The 17,040-nt window shown below is 43.8% G+C and overlaps 1 protein-coding gene across 10 annotated transcripts in view; it reads right to left on the reverse strand.

The window, feature by feature from the left end:
• LOC100867902 (nephrin) overlaps positions 1–17,040 on the reverse strand; it is a 102,656-nt gene that overhangs the window by 35,828 nt on the left and 49,788 nt on the right. For all 10 annotated transcript variants that reach the window (XR_015291221.1, XR_015291220.1, XM_086905044.1 and 7 more), the window contains 2 exons: positions 11,210–11,437; positions 3,206–3,357 (listed from right to left, as the gene is read on the reverse strand). Coding sequence is in view for 8 of the 10 variants with exons in the window: in XM_086905044.1 (XP_086761170.1) it covers positions 3,206–3,357; positions 11,210–11,437 (380 nt within the window). In the remaining 2 variants the exon portion in view is untranslated. The remainder of the gene's footprint in view (positions 1–3,205; positions 3,358–11,209; positions 11,438–17,040) is intronic.

Here is a 17,040-nt window from a genome sequence, read left to right on the forward strand (position 1 = left end):
CATTGAGATACTACGCACGACTATAATCGCTCTGCATAAAATACAACTGAGCTACTAGAACCGATTATAGTCGCTCTGCATTGAATGTTACTACTACGGGCCACTATAGTCGCTCTGCATAAAATGCCATTACTACGGGCAACTATAGTCTGCATAAGATGTCACTGAGGTACTATGGGCGATTATAGTCATTTTGCATAAGATGCTATTACTACAAGCGACTATAGTCGCTTTTCATTAAATGTCACTACTTTGGCCGATTACAGTCATTCTGCACAACATGTCATTATAATGGGCGACTATAGTCGCTCTGCATAAGATGCCACTGAGCTACTACGGGTGACTATAGCCGTTTTCTATAAGATTCCACTGAGCTACTAGGGCCAACTATAGTTCCACTTCATTAAATGTCACTACTATGGATGATTATAGTCACTCTGCATAAGATGCCACTATTATGGGCGATTATAGTCGCTCTGCATAAGATGTCACTGAGGTACTAAGGGCGACTATAATCGCTCTCCATTAAATGTCACTACTACAGGTGACTATAGTCGCCCTCCATTAAATGCCACTACTTTGGCCGATTACAGTCATTCTGCACAAGATGTCATTATAATGGGCGACTATAGTCGCTCTGCATAAGATGCCACTGAGCTACTACGGGTGACTATAGCCGTTTTCTATAAGATTCCACTGAGCTACTAGGGGCGATTATAGTTCCACTTCATTAAATGTCACTACTACGGGTGATTATAGTCACTCTGCATAAGATGCCACTATTATGGGCGATTATAGTCGCTCTGCATAAGATGCCACTATTATAGGCGATTACAATCGCTCTCCATAAGATGTCACTGAGGTACTAAGAGCGACTATAATCGCTCTCCATTAAATGTCACTACTACAGGCGACTATAATCGCTCTCCATTAAATGCCACTACTTTGGGCGACTTAAATCGCTCTGCATAAGATGCTATTGAGATATTACGGACGACTATAGTCACTCTGCATTAAATGTCATTGCCACGAGCGACTATAGTCACTCTCCACGAAATGCTACTACTATAGGCGACTACAGTCGCTCTCCATAAGATGCCGCTGAGTTACTAGAGCGACTATAATCGCTCCCCATTAAATGTAACTATTTTGAACGACTATAGTCGTTGTGCATAAGATGCTACTGAGGTACTACGGGTGACTATAGTCACTCTTCATTAAATGCCATTACTACGGGCAATTATAGTCACTCTACATTAAATGCTATTACTACGGACGACTATAGTCGCTCTCCATTAAATGTCACTACTTTGAGCGACTATAGCCGCTCTGCATAAGATGCTACTGAGGTACTACGGGTGACTATAGTCACTCTTCATTAAATGCCATTACTACGGGCAATTATAGTCTACATTAAATACTATTACTACGGACGATTATAGTCGCTCTCCATTAAATGTCACTATTTTGAACGACTATAGTCGCTCTGCATAAGATGCCGCTGAGTTACTAGAGCGACTATAATCGCTCTCCATTACATGTAACTATTTTGAGCGACTATAGTCGCTCTGCATAAGATGCTACTGAGGTACTACGGGCGACTATAGTCACTCTTCATCAAATCTCACTACTATGGGCGACTATAGTCGCTCTGCATAAGATGCCGCTGAGTTACTAGAGCGATTATAATCGCTCTCCATTAAATCTCACTACTATGGGCGACTATAGTCGCTCTCCATTAAATGTCACTACTTTGAGCGACTATAATCGCTCTGCATAAGATGCTACTGAAGTACTACGGGTGACTATAGTCACTCTAATCACTACTATGGGCGACTATAGTCACTCTAATCACTACTATGGGCGACTATAGTCGCTCTCCATTAAATGTCACTACTTTGAGCGACTATAGTCGCTCTGCATAAGATGCCACTGAGTTACTAGAGCGACTATAATCGCTCTCCATTAAATCTCACTACTCTGGGCGACTATAGTCGCTCTCCATTAAATGTCACTACTTTGAGCGACTATAATCGCTCTGCATAAGATGCTACTGAGGTACTACAGGCGACTATAGTCACTCTAATCACTACTATGGGCGACTATAGTCGCTCTCCATTAAATGTCACTACTTTGTGCGACTATAATCGCTCTCCATTAAATCTCACTACTATGGGCGACTATAGTCGCTCTCCATTAAATGTCACTACTTTGAACGACTATAATGGCTCTGCATAAGATGCTACTGAAGTACTACGGGCGACTATAGTCACTCTAATCACTACTATGGGCGGCTATAGTCACTCTAATCACTACTATGGGCGACTATAGTCGCTCTCCATTAAATGTCACTACTTTGGGCGATTATAGTCGCTACTATAGCCGCTCTGGACACGATGCCACTGAGACACTGAGGACGATTATAGTCGCTCTGCATAGGACACGACGAGCGACTAGAATTATCATACATCGGGTATCTTTCTCAGGAAACGTAGCGTCCAATTTTTTTAATAAACACCGTCGAAGGAACTCGAGTCGCGAGGCGTAGTAAACGTGGCCGGTGACGAGTATCTTTCTCGAGTGCACGGACGCCCGAGTCGCCCGTAGAGCGAAAGGGTTAAGACGACGTAACGTTTCTAAATGTCGTTGTAAGTGGGAGGGCGGGAAATAAATTGGAACGTCCATGAGGGGGGGCGAGGATACCGAGATTCGAGAGAGGATAGGAACAAGATAGATGGAGGCAATGTGGAGGGGAATGAATAAAGGGGGTGAGGAGGGGGAAGAGGTGGAAGGAGAAGATGCCTAGCGGCGAATTTATTTTTAGAGGTCTCTTTTTTACGCCTTGTCGTTTAAAGTTTATTCTTCTTCTTCTCCTCCTCCTCCTCCTCCTCCTCCTCCTCCTCCTTCCCCTCGATATCGTTTGGGACGAAATATCGTTATCGAGACGTCGTTATTTTCGATTCCTCCGCAATCGGAGGGAGAATCGTTTCACCCTCCGGGATATATAGAAAAAAAGAGAGGAAAAAATCTGTTTGTTACCGATGCGATTAACCAACCGATCTTGGGTGGAACTTTTTCTTGTTTATTATTTCTCCCTTCTCCGTCCAAGTTCAAAGTAACGAGAATAGTTTAGAAATCGTCGTGTCGTTTTTTCCCTTCCTTTTCTTCCCCAAGGGAAACGAAAGAGGAAAAAGAATATACTCACGTTTCTGATCGTCCTCTTGAGCTGCTTGGAGGCCTTCCACCAGGTTAAAACGGCCGGCGGCTTCGATCCCGTGCTCTGACATCTAGTTTCGTATTTCTTCCCAGCCGAGAGGATCTTGTCCCTTCCCGTAATTTCAACTTTCAACGGTTTCACTGCAAGCATCCGGGCAGATATCGATCAGATCGATGGGACAGTTTTTCTTCCTCCTCCTTAACGAAACAAAACTTAGATTAAAAAATTTCAACGAGAGACGCGGGGTAATTTCCCTTCCTTAATCCTCCTCCCCGCCCCCCTCCAACCCGGTGACGATACTTTTTTCGATTTCTTCCCTTTTTTAATCTCGTATGAATGAAGTAACGAGAAACGATTACGAAGAGGGCGAGGTTATTTAAATTTTTTTTTTTTTTTTTTTTTTTTTTCAAAACTTTCGAGGGACGAGAGATCAATTGCGAGGGAAATGGCGAGGATTTTTTTTTTTTGAAGAAACACGAAGGATTTCGAGATCGAATGTTTTCTTAATTGCGATTTATATAAATATAAATTCAGTGTTTGCAGTCTTTGTCGTACGTGTTACAAAGTATATTTGAGAGAAAAAAAAAATTAGATTTAAACATTTTAAGCGACTGGCGACTCTCCTCGAGGCACCACTCGAAAGTTTGACACTCGTGGCGATAGAAATATGATTATTCAAAGTTTTCGAGTTTTGCGCGTGCAAAACTCGCATACGCGTGCAATGAAATTAGTTCGAGCGAAGAGTTTCTATTAAATAACGAAATCATTTCGTTCCATCGACGAGGAAGAGAGAAGAAGAATAGCATCCTTTACTTTGTTATTAAAAACGACGATACAACAACTTTAATATCGCACAAATTTCCTTTCACAATTATACAAAAATTACCTAAAATATAAAAGTTTTACGAAACCATTCGAAATCAGGTAACGAGTACGAGATGTCGAACATCGAGTCCAACTCGACGCCCAAGGATCGAAAAGTATGGGCGCGCCATCTGCGAGCGCCTTGGCGCGTTATATTAATTAGATGGCGAGATTGGCGTGAGACCGCGGCGGCGGGAAACGGGCTGGAAACGGAAAAATAGGCGGGCATTAATTAAACGGGCTGAAAAGGCGCGAGCATCCTCTCTTTCTCTCTCTCTCTCCCTCCGTTCCTCGTTACCGGCCTGTAATTATCCGCCATTGTTCGACCGCCTGCCTCCCCTCCCTCCCCCCACGAGAAATCTTCGAATCTTTTAAGCGGCGGTCGATTAACGATCGCCGCCTTCCTCGAAAACTTTCCTCCGCCTCCTCTCGCCTTGGAAAGATTTCGAAGATCGCCCTCCTTCGCTTCTTCTTCCTCCTCCCCCCCCTCCCCCCGCCGTGGTTGATGAATACAGGAGGCGACCCAGCCAAAGATTTCCCAACTTTCCACCGCGATTTCCGCCGCGCCAAACTTCCAGAACCTCTCCGAATAATCATCGTTCGCTTCTTTCCCTTCTATTTACGACTCTTTTTTCCGTCCTCTCAACAACTCGGACGATATGTCGATTATATAAATTCAAATCGATCGTAATTTGGAGAGTTCCGTTTCGAACGAACGATACGAAGACATGGATCGTGGTTTGATAAAACGGCGATTGTTGTTTCGTTTCGGGCGGTTTTCCGCGTGGGGAGACAATTTTGGAGAGGGATTTTCGTTGGGGAAGGAAGAAGAGTCGGTCCGCACAGTTTGAAAACTGTGTCAGAGCCAGGCGAACAAGTTTTTTCGTTTTCCCTCCGTCTACGATTTTGACGCACTTACACTGATCCTGACGCGCGAAATGTGTTTCGCGAAATGCCCACCGAACCGAAGCGAAAGTTTCCTCGTTTCACACCCGTCTGCTCGGAAATTAAACCAAAACCGACCGCTGATTATTCTCCCTTTCTTTTTCCCTTCCTCCCTCCTCATTTCTTTTCGTCGTAAAAATCAATTTACGCGTCGAAATATTCTGGATGGGAAACGTTCACTTTCTTCACGATCGATAAAACGTAAAACGTATTTTTCGCAAAAAAAAAAAAAAAGAGAGAGAGAAAGCTATAAGAGATCGTTTTGATGAAACAGGATGTTGGGGAAAAAATAGAGGAGTGGAGAAGAAAGGAAGGTTGGGTATAATTAGAAGTCGCAGGGGCGAAGGGAAACAAAAACAGGCGGAAAATTAGTGTCGGCGGAAGTTCGGGGCGAGGTAGAAATTTAATTTGTAAATCAAAATTCATGTCGTCGAGGCGTACACGAAACTCCCTCTCTCTCTCTCTCTCTCTCTCTGTTTTAATATCCTCGCTTCAACTACGAGATAATCTTTACATTTTTCTCTACGAGGTTCCCCGTGTGCTCCTGTAATTCTCGTTTTAAATTCATCCGAAAATTCTTTGTGGCCGAACGCGCGCGCGCGAGAGAGAGAGAGAGAGAGAGAGCGTACGCCACGACACTTTATTTCGACGCGTTGCACACGCCGTATTTATGCGTTTTAATATGTTCCACGGTTCGCGGGCTTATTATACTGACGAGGGAATAATGCGTCTAATGCACCGTGGAGGAACCGAGCGGTTGTTGGGAAAAGAAGGAGGAGGGGGGACGAAATATAGGGGAAAAAGGAATTGGAGAGAAGTTTAAATGGCTCGTTTGTAGATTAAGTCTGGTTGGTTCCTGGTGAACGAGGGAACATTAGGGAGCGGCCCGTGTGCGGCGATCCTGCGAATTGCCGACTTAAGTGAAATTTTACCGCGATATCATTGGCGAAACCGCGGCTCGTATCGTTCGCGCCGAGGGCATACTCTTAATCTCCTCTCGGACCAGAGATTCCTTCTTCTTTTCCCTTTTCCCTTCTCGGGCGAATTCTCGAGCAGATTTCGATCTTTGTTCTCTTTGTTCTTTTTCTTCGGAAGTGCTAGGTTGTGCGAATAAGTAAGTCTCTTCCTTCTTTTTCTTTCCACGATCACAACTCGTGACCGAGTTCGAATTAACTTACCGCTCGTGGCGCCATCTGAACGAGGAGCTTTTGTTTTTAAGGAGAGCCGCGACGAGCGCTCTAAGTGTTTCCAGTCTTGTGCAACAATTTCGAGCGATGTGGTGTCGTTCGCGTCGCTGTTTACTTTTTGCGTTCGAAGAGAACGTGGTGTCATCATCAAACATTTAAATTTGGAAATTTTAATTTGGAAGAGGCGACGATCGAGAAAGTTCTTTCCAAACCGTGAGAAGAATCGGCGGAAATAAAATTCGTACGTAATAAAATCTTGAATTCGAAGAGAAAAAAGAACTTGCTCGCCTGATAGCGGGAGAAGTTGTGTTCACCGCTTGTAAACGGAGGGAAATAATCGTTCGAATTCTGCAAATTCCGTGGATTCCGTTGTCGCGTTTGGAAACGAGCCGTTTCCCAACCGTCGTCGTCGTCCCCGTCGCGGAGGAGAGGAAAGTTATTAGGTTGGCGTAAGTTTGGTTATTAGGGGCGAAGATTTACGACCGTCCAAGTTTATTCGTCCCGAGAATGGTCGAAATCCTTCCGCTCTTAGTTGCCCCGGTAGCTCGAAAAGTAGCTCGAGAAGAGAGAGAGAGAGAGAGAGAGAGAGAGCCCACGCGACTGTCTCGTTTCGTTCACGCGCGATCGAGTTTCAACCTTTCCTCCTCCTCTTCCCCTCCCCTCTCATCATATTCGTCGACCATCGAATAATCGTCAGCGAAGGAGCGGAAAAAAAAAAATTGGTGGACGATGATCGACGTTGGATTACGTTTGCTTCCTTTTCACCGCGTTTCAGAAATACTGAAAAGACTAACGAGCTTGAGGGGAGTAAATTTCATACGAGAACAGGGGATTCGTTAGTTTTCTTACTAATTAGCGGGGCGAGGGAGAAGAGGAGAGGATCGATTTTTTTTTTTTTTTGCAGGATCCGATTCCTTTTGTAATGGAGATAAGTGGATGAACGCGAGATTCATCCACTTGTTAACGACTTTTGTTCCACGCCGCTAATGAAAATGAACAGTTTCCAGAGAAAATGTGTCCCCTTCTTCTTCTTCTTCTTCTTCTGTGCGGGCTTTTTAACAGGCCGTCGTTACTATAATTGTTATCGATTTACCGAAACGGGCAAACGGCCGAGTAGGAGACGCGCCGCTCCACTCGAAACGACGATTTCGAATTCTTACGAATCGAGAGATTTTTCAATAATTCAGAGATATGCAGATGTATACGATGCAAACGACGACGGTGGATGCATTTTTCGGTCGTGGGAGAAGGAACGTTCGCCTCGTTAGAATTTCAACCGTACGGATCAAGAATCCTCCAATTATTCGACCTACGTTTCGTCGTCGTCGTCGTTGTCGTCGTCGTGGTCGTCGAAGCGCCTCCAATTAGTCCGAGATTAACAGAGGCGGAGAAAGAGAGAGACGCTTATTTTCCACCCTCTCGCGCGAAAGAATAACAAAATTATCCTCGATCGACGGCGGCTAATCTCACCATGCTTCTTTTTCCTGAAGCGGAGGGAGCAAGTAGTATAGCTCGACGACTCGAGTTGTCCGGATAATTGACGCGAATAAATTCCAATTCCCATCCCTGGCTGGTAGTAAAATTTTTAACTGGATCGACGAAAGGAGGAAATATTCTTCGACTTGCACACTTTCGAGTGTATAATTCACGCGGTTAGAAACGGACACCGATTTCGATTAAAAATTAATCGCTCTTCGAATCCCGTGGAAATAAATTTAAACGTTCAACTTGAATGTTACGAACTTTTTGAATTTTCTCGATTTCCCTCGTTCACTGCTCGCGTCCGAGGGATCGATTACCGAGGGAGGGAGGAGAGCAATATACAAGTTCGACTGGAGGATGATGTCGAGGAAGGATAATAGGAAGTTTGGAGATCGGTGTGTTAATATCGCTTCTCGATCCAACTCTGCCCCTTCGAGGGCTCCACTCGGACTGTTCTCTCGTTCGAACCAGAGTCTCTTCTCGCGCGTTTCCATCTCTGAAACTGCAGAGAGAGAGAAAGAGAGAGGAGGAAATGGAATTTCGATTCTTTTTTCTTTCCAATATTTTCCAAGCGGATCTTTCGAAATTTCGATCGAAACTTGTTTGTTTCGAATCCTTTAACTTACAATATTGTTTTCTAATTTTTTTATTCGAACGCAGATATATCTTGTTGGAAGATATTAAAAAAATTATCCTCGCTGCGCCAAAAAAAGTGCTCGAGAAATGGTCAGCGTTTACGCCTCACCTTCGACACGGTGTTTATTGAAACGAAAAATTTTCCGTCGAAACTTGCGTATTTATAAGTTTTAAACACGCTTTTTAATTACACTTTGGAATCAAATAACGTTATACAGGATATAATAACGGAATATAAGAGAATATAATATGATAATAATAACTGTTAATACGTCTTTCTGTTTTACTTTTCGTCGTTTCAACGAGTCGGATAAAATGTTCGAAAATTGTTAATCTAAACAAATTTGAAAAACAACGACATATTTTTCTTTTGTATTAATGTTTTTCGAGAAGCGAACGAATTTATTCGAGTATAAGCCACGTCGAAATATTAAGTTAACTTTCGAAGAAATTCAAGTCTGGAAACGAGAAGTGGGACGAAATCCATATTAAACACAGACAAATCGAAAGTGGGAGCGGAGTTAGAGATAATATCTCGAATGTCGACAGTTCACACGTTCGAGCGAAAAAATTGCGGATCAAAAGTGCGCTTAAAGTCCTATATTTGAACAGAATTATGAAAATCCTGAACAAATCGATTAAGAAACAACCCGCGATTAGATATATAGCCAATCGATTTCAATTTTTGCAAATTATTTTCGCGCCAAAACCAAACCGAAATTTTTTACGAAAATTGGAATCTGATATTTTGAGCAAAGTTTCGAGAATACATTCGCGCGACGTAATTTTTGATCGGTAGAAGCGAGGTCGTCTGCGAAGCGTGAAGACTCTTCCTTCGCTCATTGGACGAGTTCGAACGAGTTGGAATTGGAATCGGGCGGTGGTGACTTTGAATTCGAAGGAGAAACGGTCGATTGGCGTGGCCGATTGGTGGAAATTTGGAGCGAAACCCGGTTTGGTGTCGGAGGGGGAGCAGGGGGAGCAGGTCGATATCGCGAAACGATCCGAAAAACGAGTTTAATATCAAGTCCAAGTATAACTCTGCCACGCCCGAATTCGTAATAGAAGAGAATGCGTATTTTTTCCGCTTCGAATATTTCCCTCCTTTTTTCCACGATTAAATCCATCCACTTCTCTTCGTTTCGACGAGAAAACAATTAACTTCTTATCTTCGCCGACATTTATCCCGGACGGATAAATCTCTCTCTCTCTCCTTTCGAACGTTTGAGACCGCGGTTTCCAACCTGGGAGGCGCCAAAACTTTTTTATCTTTCTTACATTTTCATACGTTCGTTTAATTAACAAATTATCCGGAGTGGAAGATTTTGAAAATGGCCAAAATGGCCAAAATGGCCAAAATGGCAAAAATGGCGAAAATGGCGAAAATGGCGAAAATGGCAAAAATGGCAAAATCTTCTTACCATTCTGTTAATTCAATGGTTCTCAATATTTTTTCGTAACAAAATATTATAATTATGATATATAATTTAAAATATTATGTCTGTATTATATTACATCTATTTAAAAAATAGGGACGCGTAGTAGCAAGAAACCGTTGGGAACCGTTTGTTTAAGAAATTTCGATAAAAATCGAATGGGACGATTTTTCCCCGCTGCGCGCGCATTCCGCGAAAATTGAATGGAATGTCGCTGGTGGACGTGGCCGGTCGCCACGTTCGATCTCGCAAAAGTAACGTTTATTAACGACGTCGGAGTTCTGATTGCTTTTCAACCGTGATTCCGCGCCCGTTGTCGAACGTACGTATCGCTTTCTCTCTCTCTCTCTTCCCTCCCCTCCCCTCCTCACCGGTTGTAATCGTTCGAAAAACGTTTTCAATTTCATCTCGTCGAGATCTAACCTGTCCTCCTCCCCATTGATATTCCCCATATTCTCTCTCGTTCATTTCCGGCCCTGGTTCAATGGGGGGAGAAAAAATCTTCGTCAAAAATTAAATTATACCCATCGCGTTTTCGCGTTTGAAAAGAAAAATGTTGCTCGTCTTTGTTACACGCGACTCGAATTTCGAATTCGAGGCTTGCTCGTCGAAAAAGACGAACAGAGAGAGAGGAAGACAGAGGAAGGATAAAAGGGAAATACAGTCGGTCTCGCGTGGATAGGCGTGTCTCGGGTGAACGAGTACAACGAAATCTGGCGGTGGGTCAAACGGTAGAGTTTCGAGCGAAGCGATCTCTCCTGCATCACGGGTAATTAGCTTCGTTAATTATTGATCGTTTCATTAACATAACCGAGTTGGCTTTCACGGCTCGATGAAGGGACAAATTGCCTGCTGTTCTTTTTTTTTTCTTTCTTTCTTTCTTTCTACATTGAAATCTTGTATCTTTTATGGACGGTTAATTGCCAAACCGTCTCTCGAGTCCCTCGGGAGAAAATTTTCGACCGAACGATTCGAAAGCATCCTGCGAATAAGTTCCTTTTTTTTTTTCTTCCACCTCGTCGAAACTTTCGACCGAGTTCGTGGCGCCATCTGAAACAGCGTTCTTTTGTTTTTAAGAAGAGCCGTGACGAGCGCTCTAAGTGTTTCCAGTCCCGTGCAACAATTTCGAGCAATATGGCGTGTTGCGAGCAGCGTCGTTCGCCTCGCTGTTTACTTTTTTGCCTTCCAGCTTAGGAGATCGGCCGTCGAAGCTAATGAAACGCGGTTCGTGCGCGCCATTGTATCTTTTTGCGGAACGTGCAAAAAGTGATAGCAATGATTAAAAGTCGGAAATTTTAATTTGGAAGACGACGATCGTGCATCGAGAAAGTTAGAGGAATCGTTCTTGAATTTGAGGAAAAAAAGGGGGGAAAGAACTTTTTGTACACGTAATAATCCATTCGTTTCTTCATTCGTTTCTTTTAATAGTAACAACAACTCACTGTGAAGCTCGATGATGACGGCAGTGGTGGGCGGCGGCGCTAAATGAGTATTGTTCGCTTTGCAGAACAATTTGGCGTGGTAGTGACTTCTCGTGAGACCCTTCAGCGTCACGTTGCTTATGGTTACGACGTTGGTTTCACCTGCTGGCCCTTGGCTCTCCCGGATCTCCGTCGGCGCATCGATTGTCTGCGACTCCAGGAACCACGTGACTCGGGGTCTAGGTTTACCTAAATCGAACAGACAACCCATCTTAGAAACGCATAAACGCGCTATTTGCCATTCTGTTTCATCCCGACCCGAGGACACCTAATTGCTTCTTGCAAACTTTGCCTTGGCCAACTTTAATCCGGACAAAACTGTTCGTAAGTAACCGTAACGAAATTTACCGAGATAAAACAAAATCAATACGGGCACCAAGTTTACAGATTCTCTTATTAAAATTACGATATATCTCAATTTTCCTTCCCCTTTTCCTTCGAACGCCTATTTTATCCCTTTTGTTTTTTCCAAGTTCCAATTTCATCGATACGATAGATCGTGCACTTTGGCGAAACTGTTGGCCAAAAGGGAGGAGGTCCCCTTTACGAAAAAACGATACATTTGTTCGAACGTTTACCGGGAAAAATATAAGTAAAGATCGGAAGGGACGCCGGAGAAATCGTTTACCGATAATCGAAATAATTTTCCAAGGGAATTGTTATCGACAACCGCGATTGGAATAATCCTTTCTATCATTTTTCTTCGTACATATCCAATTTATCGTAGGAACTCGAGATTTCTCGAAACGTTGAACAAGGAACAACGAGCTCGTGATCCACTCGTAGGAGACACCGAGAGACGGTGTAAGTAAACCGGCCGAGCGTTCCGTGGCAAACAGGCCTGACTGTTCGTCAGTCGAATTCGAGCGGCCCGACTAATCTGAACGGGCGACAGAGACAAGGGGAGAGAGACAGAGAAGCTGGCTGGTCGTCAATCACGCCGCTCGACGGGTCTTATTCGGCCGCCACCGATCTCGATGGAAACCCGGTCGGTCCGACGTCTGCTCGTCAATTTATCGGTCCCGATGTACCGGTTGCGCTCCACCAACCTAATTCCCACGCTTAATTACTCGCGTAAATTTGTCTTTTCTTGGAAAACGATATAAAGATCGAATCCACGACGCGTCTTAATACCGTAAACGATAGTTCGACCGGCTTTCAATTTACTGGAACAATTAAATTTTCCCAAAGGGATTATTTAGAATTAATCGATTCTCGAATTGTTCCATTCTTTTCGCTTCGCAGGCGTCGAGTTAAGTTACTATTGTGAATATATAATATATTAAAATTTTATCAATAATATTATTCCGATAGATCTTATCTCGGTTGGAGGAAAGCGAATGTTAATTTTGCTTTTACGTATAATATAATTGAATGTAAGAAATGTAGGATTACGCGTTTATCCACGTTTCGAATTAGTTCGGAATACAACGAAACGATATTGCTTTGATGCAATGAAATTCAGTTATTGAAAATATTGTTTCACGACAAAAATGCATTCCTGCCCAAAATTTCGCCTTTTCTCGCAGTGCATTGCAACTGAATTCCTACCTTTCTATAGCAGAAGTCTCAAAGTTTGCCGTAATCAAGGGATTAAAAAAGAGAAAAATCCTGCCTGCCAAACGTTATCGCGATTCGGATACGCGCCACATTGCGGTTTCGATGAAGGGGATTCCTGTTGTATACAACGCGTGTACAACGCGTTTCTTTGTTTCTTTTTTTTTTTTTGTTCCTCCGCACGGATGATGGGCATGCATGCACGATGGTCGAGGGAAAACAAGTTGGTCGGGAGAGGAAGTTGTGCGGGCAGACGGTGTGGATCGTGGAAGGAGAGGGAGAGAATCGAGGGTGAGTGTGACACGCTCTCAACTTGCCCGCTACTGGCGGGGAATTATTTCATTGCCGCATCCCTGAGAGTGGAAGTAGAAAAGGTGGAGGGGGATCTTTATTGCTCTCCGGGCTTCCACCTGGTATCGTGGATGAAGTGGGGATATATGTGTGTGTGTGTGTGAATACATATATATCACCGAGGCTCGCGAGTCGACTCGGGTTCTAATAATGGCGCGCCTCGAGGAGAAGGATGGCACGATAGAGGACGAATTTTACGACCGTTACATTCGTGCGAGGATCATTTCGTTTAAGGGATCCCATAATTTCGATTCTTAATAACGAAGAATTTATATTCGTAAATTCGTTTCATTCGATTTTGTTAAACGAGAGATCATTGGCGGATCTTCCTTCCGAATTGGAAATTTTCTACTTGTCCGTGCCAGCGGTTTGGGAAAGGTTAAAAAAGGCGGAAGAATAAAGATCGGGCGAACAATGGAGAACACGGCACGGTTTTGCGCGGGTCGGTCCACGAGGTCGAAGAATGGAGAGTTGTGTAGCCGCGAGTCACGTTTTGAAAACACAAAACGCTCCACCCTGTGAAAATTACTTTCACGGCGACGTGTTGGCAACAATGCAGGCGAGGAAAAGGCCAAAGACAGTTACGCGAATCTCATTCGGGTGTCGTCGTGCGTGTCCCGCGTTTTCCAAAGATTTTACTTATTATTCGCGCGCGCGGAACGAGATCTTTTTGTTTTCTCGAGTTTAACGATCGCTCTCTTCTCACCTCCGAACACTGCCTCGAACCGCGGTGTTTCGTTTATTCTCCGCGAGATCTCGCTTACGAAATCTCATACACGCGATTCGATCGAGGCAAGTTAAAATATTCGTCTCGCACGGATGGAGAGATTTCGATTCGATTCGTTGGCACGTTCGTTCGACTACGTTTGGATTTCCATTCTTTCTCCCTCCTGGCCGGATAAGAAACGGCCGACCACGAGAAGAATCTCGGGGTCTCGAGTTTATAAAATTCCAAAATTCCGATCCCCTTTGCACCGTGAATTTCTCGCGGAAAGAGACGCGATCCTCCGCCTCCGTTTCAGAAGCGGGGCACACAGGAGAGAAACCGAAACTCGTAGAAACACGACCGCCGGAATTTTTGAAATTCAACGACGGCTCGTTGCTTTCTTTTTTTTCTTTCTTTCTTTTTCTCTCTTTCTTTCTCCTTTGTCCGCTTATGTACGACTTACAAAAAAGAAAAAAAAAATGTTGTTTCGACTATTCCGCCAAAAGTTTTTCGGGCAAAATATTTTTCTCGACACGGCTTGGATGCTTGGATCTCCTCCCCCGTCGTTTGAAAGGGATTCTCGTCGCGGGGTCAGACAAGAAACGGTGGAACGGGCCGACATTCCGTTCAAGTTCATCCGACTGATTTAAACTCGTGGCCAGAATGAGTTCCCCTGATTCTCCACGCCAACGTAAATATACCTTCGCCTCGAGTTGTTCTTATGCCAAGCGACGCGCTATCCGCGTATATATCGCAATATTTGTTCGTCCATTATCCCTTCGATTATACTTCGTTTTCACTAGAGATCTTCCAGCGATTTAGATGAAATTATATTAATCGATAGAATTCCATATTTCTACAATTTTTTTTCTCTTTAAGCATCCGCTTCCAAGATACTCGACATTTATTTAACTTCTTGCCCTATTTCAGCTCATCTATTGGACTCTGCGCTGGAGTATTTAACTGTACGTTTAGAATCGTTGTCCGTTGAAAGTAGAAGTCTTCCAACAATCCCAACTTACGGCCACTGTGTTCGAGATCGTTCTTTAGAATATGTTGATATTTGTATTTATCCAGTCGATAAATACTAACGAACCACCCTGTTTTACCTGTTGGACGTACATTTTGGATGACCGATTCTTCCACCATACGTAATTTTGCCCATCCGAATTAAAAATATTAAACTTAGTCGGAAAATATCATTTCTTCCCAAAAAGCGCCATCTCGATTTTGCTTATTAACTTGCCTATTTCCTCTTGCTGTTCTATTCCGTGAAAATTATTATTAAAATTATTATAGACAAAAGTGGCTAGTCAATAGAACGATTATTTTCTCTCGCGTTCAATTTTATTTATTTAAGTAGAAACGAAGAACGAGATCGACGGTTTCTTTCGACGTCTAACCGTCCCATATCGTTTTAGCCGTTAAGTCGTAAATTTTTTGTCGTAAGCAGCTGCGTAGAATTACCTGCTTATCTTATCTTTAACCATCTCGTATTTCTCTTCAACAGTTGAAGCTACACTAGTTTTTGTTCACTCGCCATCGCGATACCGCTTCGCGGCGAATATTTACGATTACGTTTAACCGGCCGAACGCAGTAAAGTATTTATTACATCTAACTAAATACGTTTTCTCCACTGTACATTCTTTCGATTCGAAACACTCTCGTCATTACATTCTCAAAAATCGAATTACGAAATGCTTGCGAATTATTCGTCCGCATTCGTTTGCAACAACGTGGAAGCAAAGAAGCGAGAAGAACCTCCTTTCTATATTCCTCCCCGGATGTACGTAAGCCGGGTCGAATAATTTCGCGAAATAGCAACGGAAACGGAAGCTCGTTCGCGGTCCATCGAGAAGGAATACGTAGGTTTTTCAACCGCTCTTTACTAAGGATCAGCGATTTCTTCGGGCAAGGGAGAGAACGGTAAACAGGCAAGAGTTTGAGTTGTGGAACGAATACGGGGCTTTCCGGCCCGAGTTGTGCGCCGAACGAAAGGAAAATATAAATTTATCGAAAGTTGCGAATAGACGGGTTTTGCCATTCTCGCGACTCCCTTCCTCGCCGACCGAATGCCAGCCGAGGTAAGGTTACTACCTGGACGGAAGGGGAGAAGTTGTTGGAAACCGAGTTGTTGGAAATTCGTTTTTCCTCCGTCGAGTGACAAATCGGTGATCCGGGGGAAGCGCGCGGAACTGGACGGCCGCGAGCAAAGTCGTGCAATCTTCGAGGACGAGAGAAGAAGGAGAGAAGGAAAATTCCCTGGTCGAATCGAGGGGAAAGTTTTGAGACTCGTTAATTTTTCAGTTTTTCCGTTACATCCGATAGTAAAACGCGTAATGAAAATTAAACGTTTTCCAAGTTTGGCCGAGAGGGGCAGATTTTTGTCGAAATTTTCGTTCGTCGGAAACAATGTCGAAAAACCTCTCGAAAAACTTAGTTCGTCGATCGAGTATAATGCGCGGAAAAATACCTGTTTTTTTTTTTTTTTTTTTTTTTTTTTTTTACGTTCCACGTATCAACGTTCAAGAGTGCTTTCAACTTTTATTACATTTCCACGAAAACCGATCGTGATAGAGGAGGGATGGATCGATGACCGTCAAAATTCGAGCGATTAAGCGTCCAACTTTTTTCTCCCTTTTTTCCTCGACGGTGATTAACACGCCACGCCTGATGATTCTAATTCTTAAAAAAAAGTTGCGAGCGTCGCGGCGTCGAAGATTAAAATTGGCGTGGATCCAGAGGATCCGTCCGGCGACGCGACACCACCTATCGGGCGAGAAGAAGTCGTGGAAAAATCGCGCCGGACTCTTCGACGGGTAGTAGTCTCCCTCCTTTCTCCTCCACCCCCCGCTCGCCTATTTCATTTTGTATTTACCTCGAATAAGCGAACGCGAGGCTGTAAATGGGATTGGCCTCGCGCCAGCCACGAATACCCGCGGTTCGAGGAAATGGGATTTTTCGTCCGACGCGCAAGAATTCGAAAGACCGTTCGCGAAAATCTCCTCCTCCTCCTCCTCCTCTTGTTTCTCGTTCTCGTTTTCTTCTTTTCTTTTTTTTTTTTTTTCTTACGCGCGGAGGATTATCCACGCTCTCGATATTACCGCGCGAAATTCAATTTTAACAGCCCGATATTCGTATCTCGTTCAATCTTATCCATCTCGCGGGGTGGAACAA

Source organism: Apis florea, unplaced genomic scaffold (assembly GCF_048593485.1).
Source record: "Apis florea isolate Af1SG1 unplaced genomic scaffold, ASM4859348v1 contig_2350_pilon, whole genome shotgun sequence".
NCBI classification, from domain to species: Eukaryota; Metazoa; Arthropoda; class Insecta; order Hymenoptera; family Apidae; genus Apis; species Apis florea.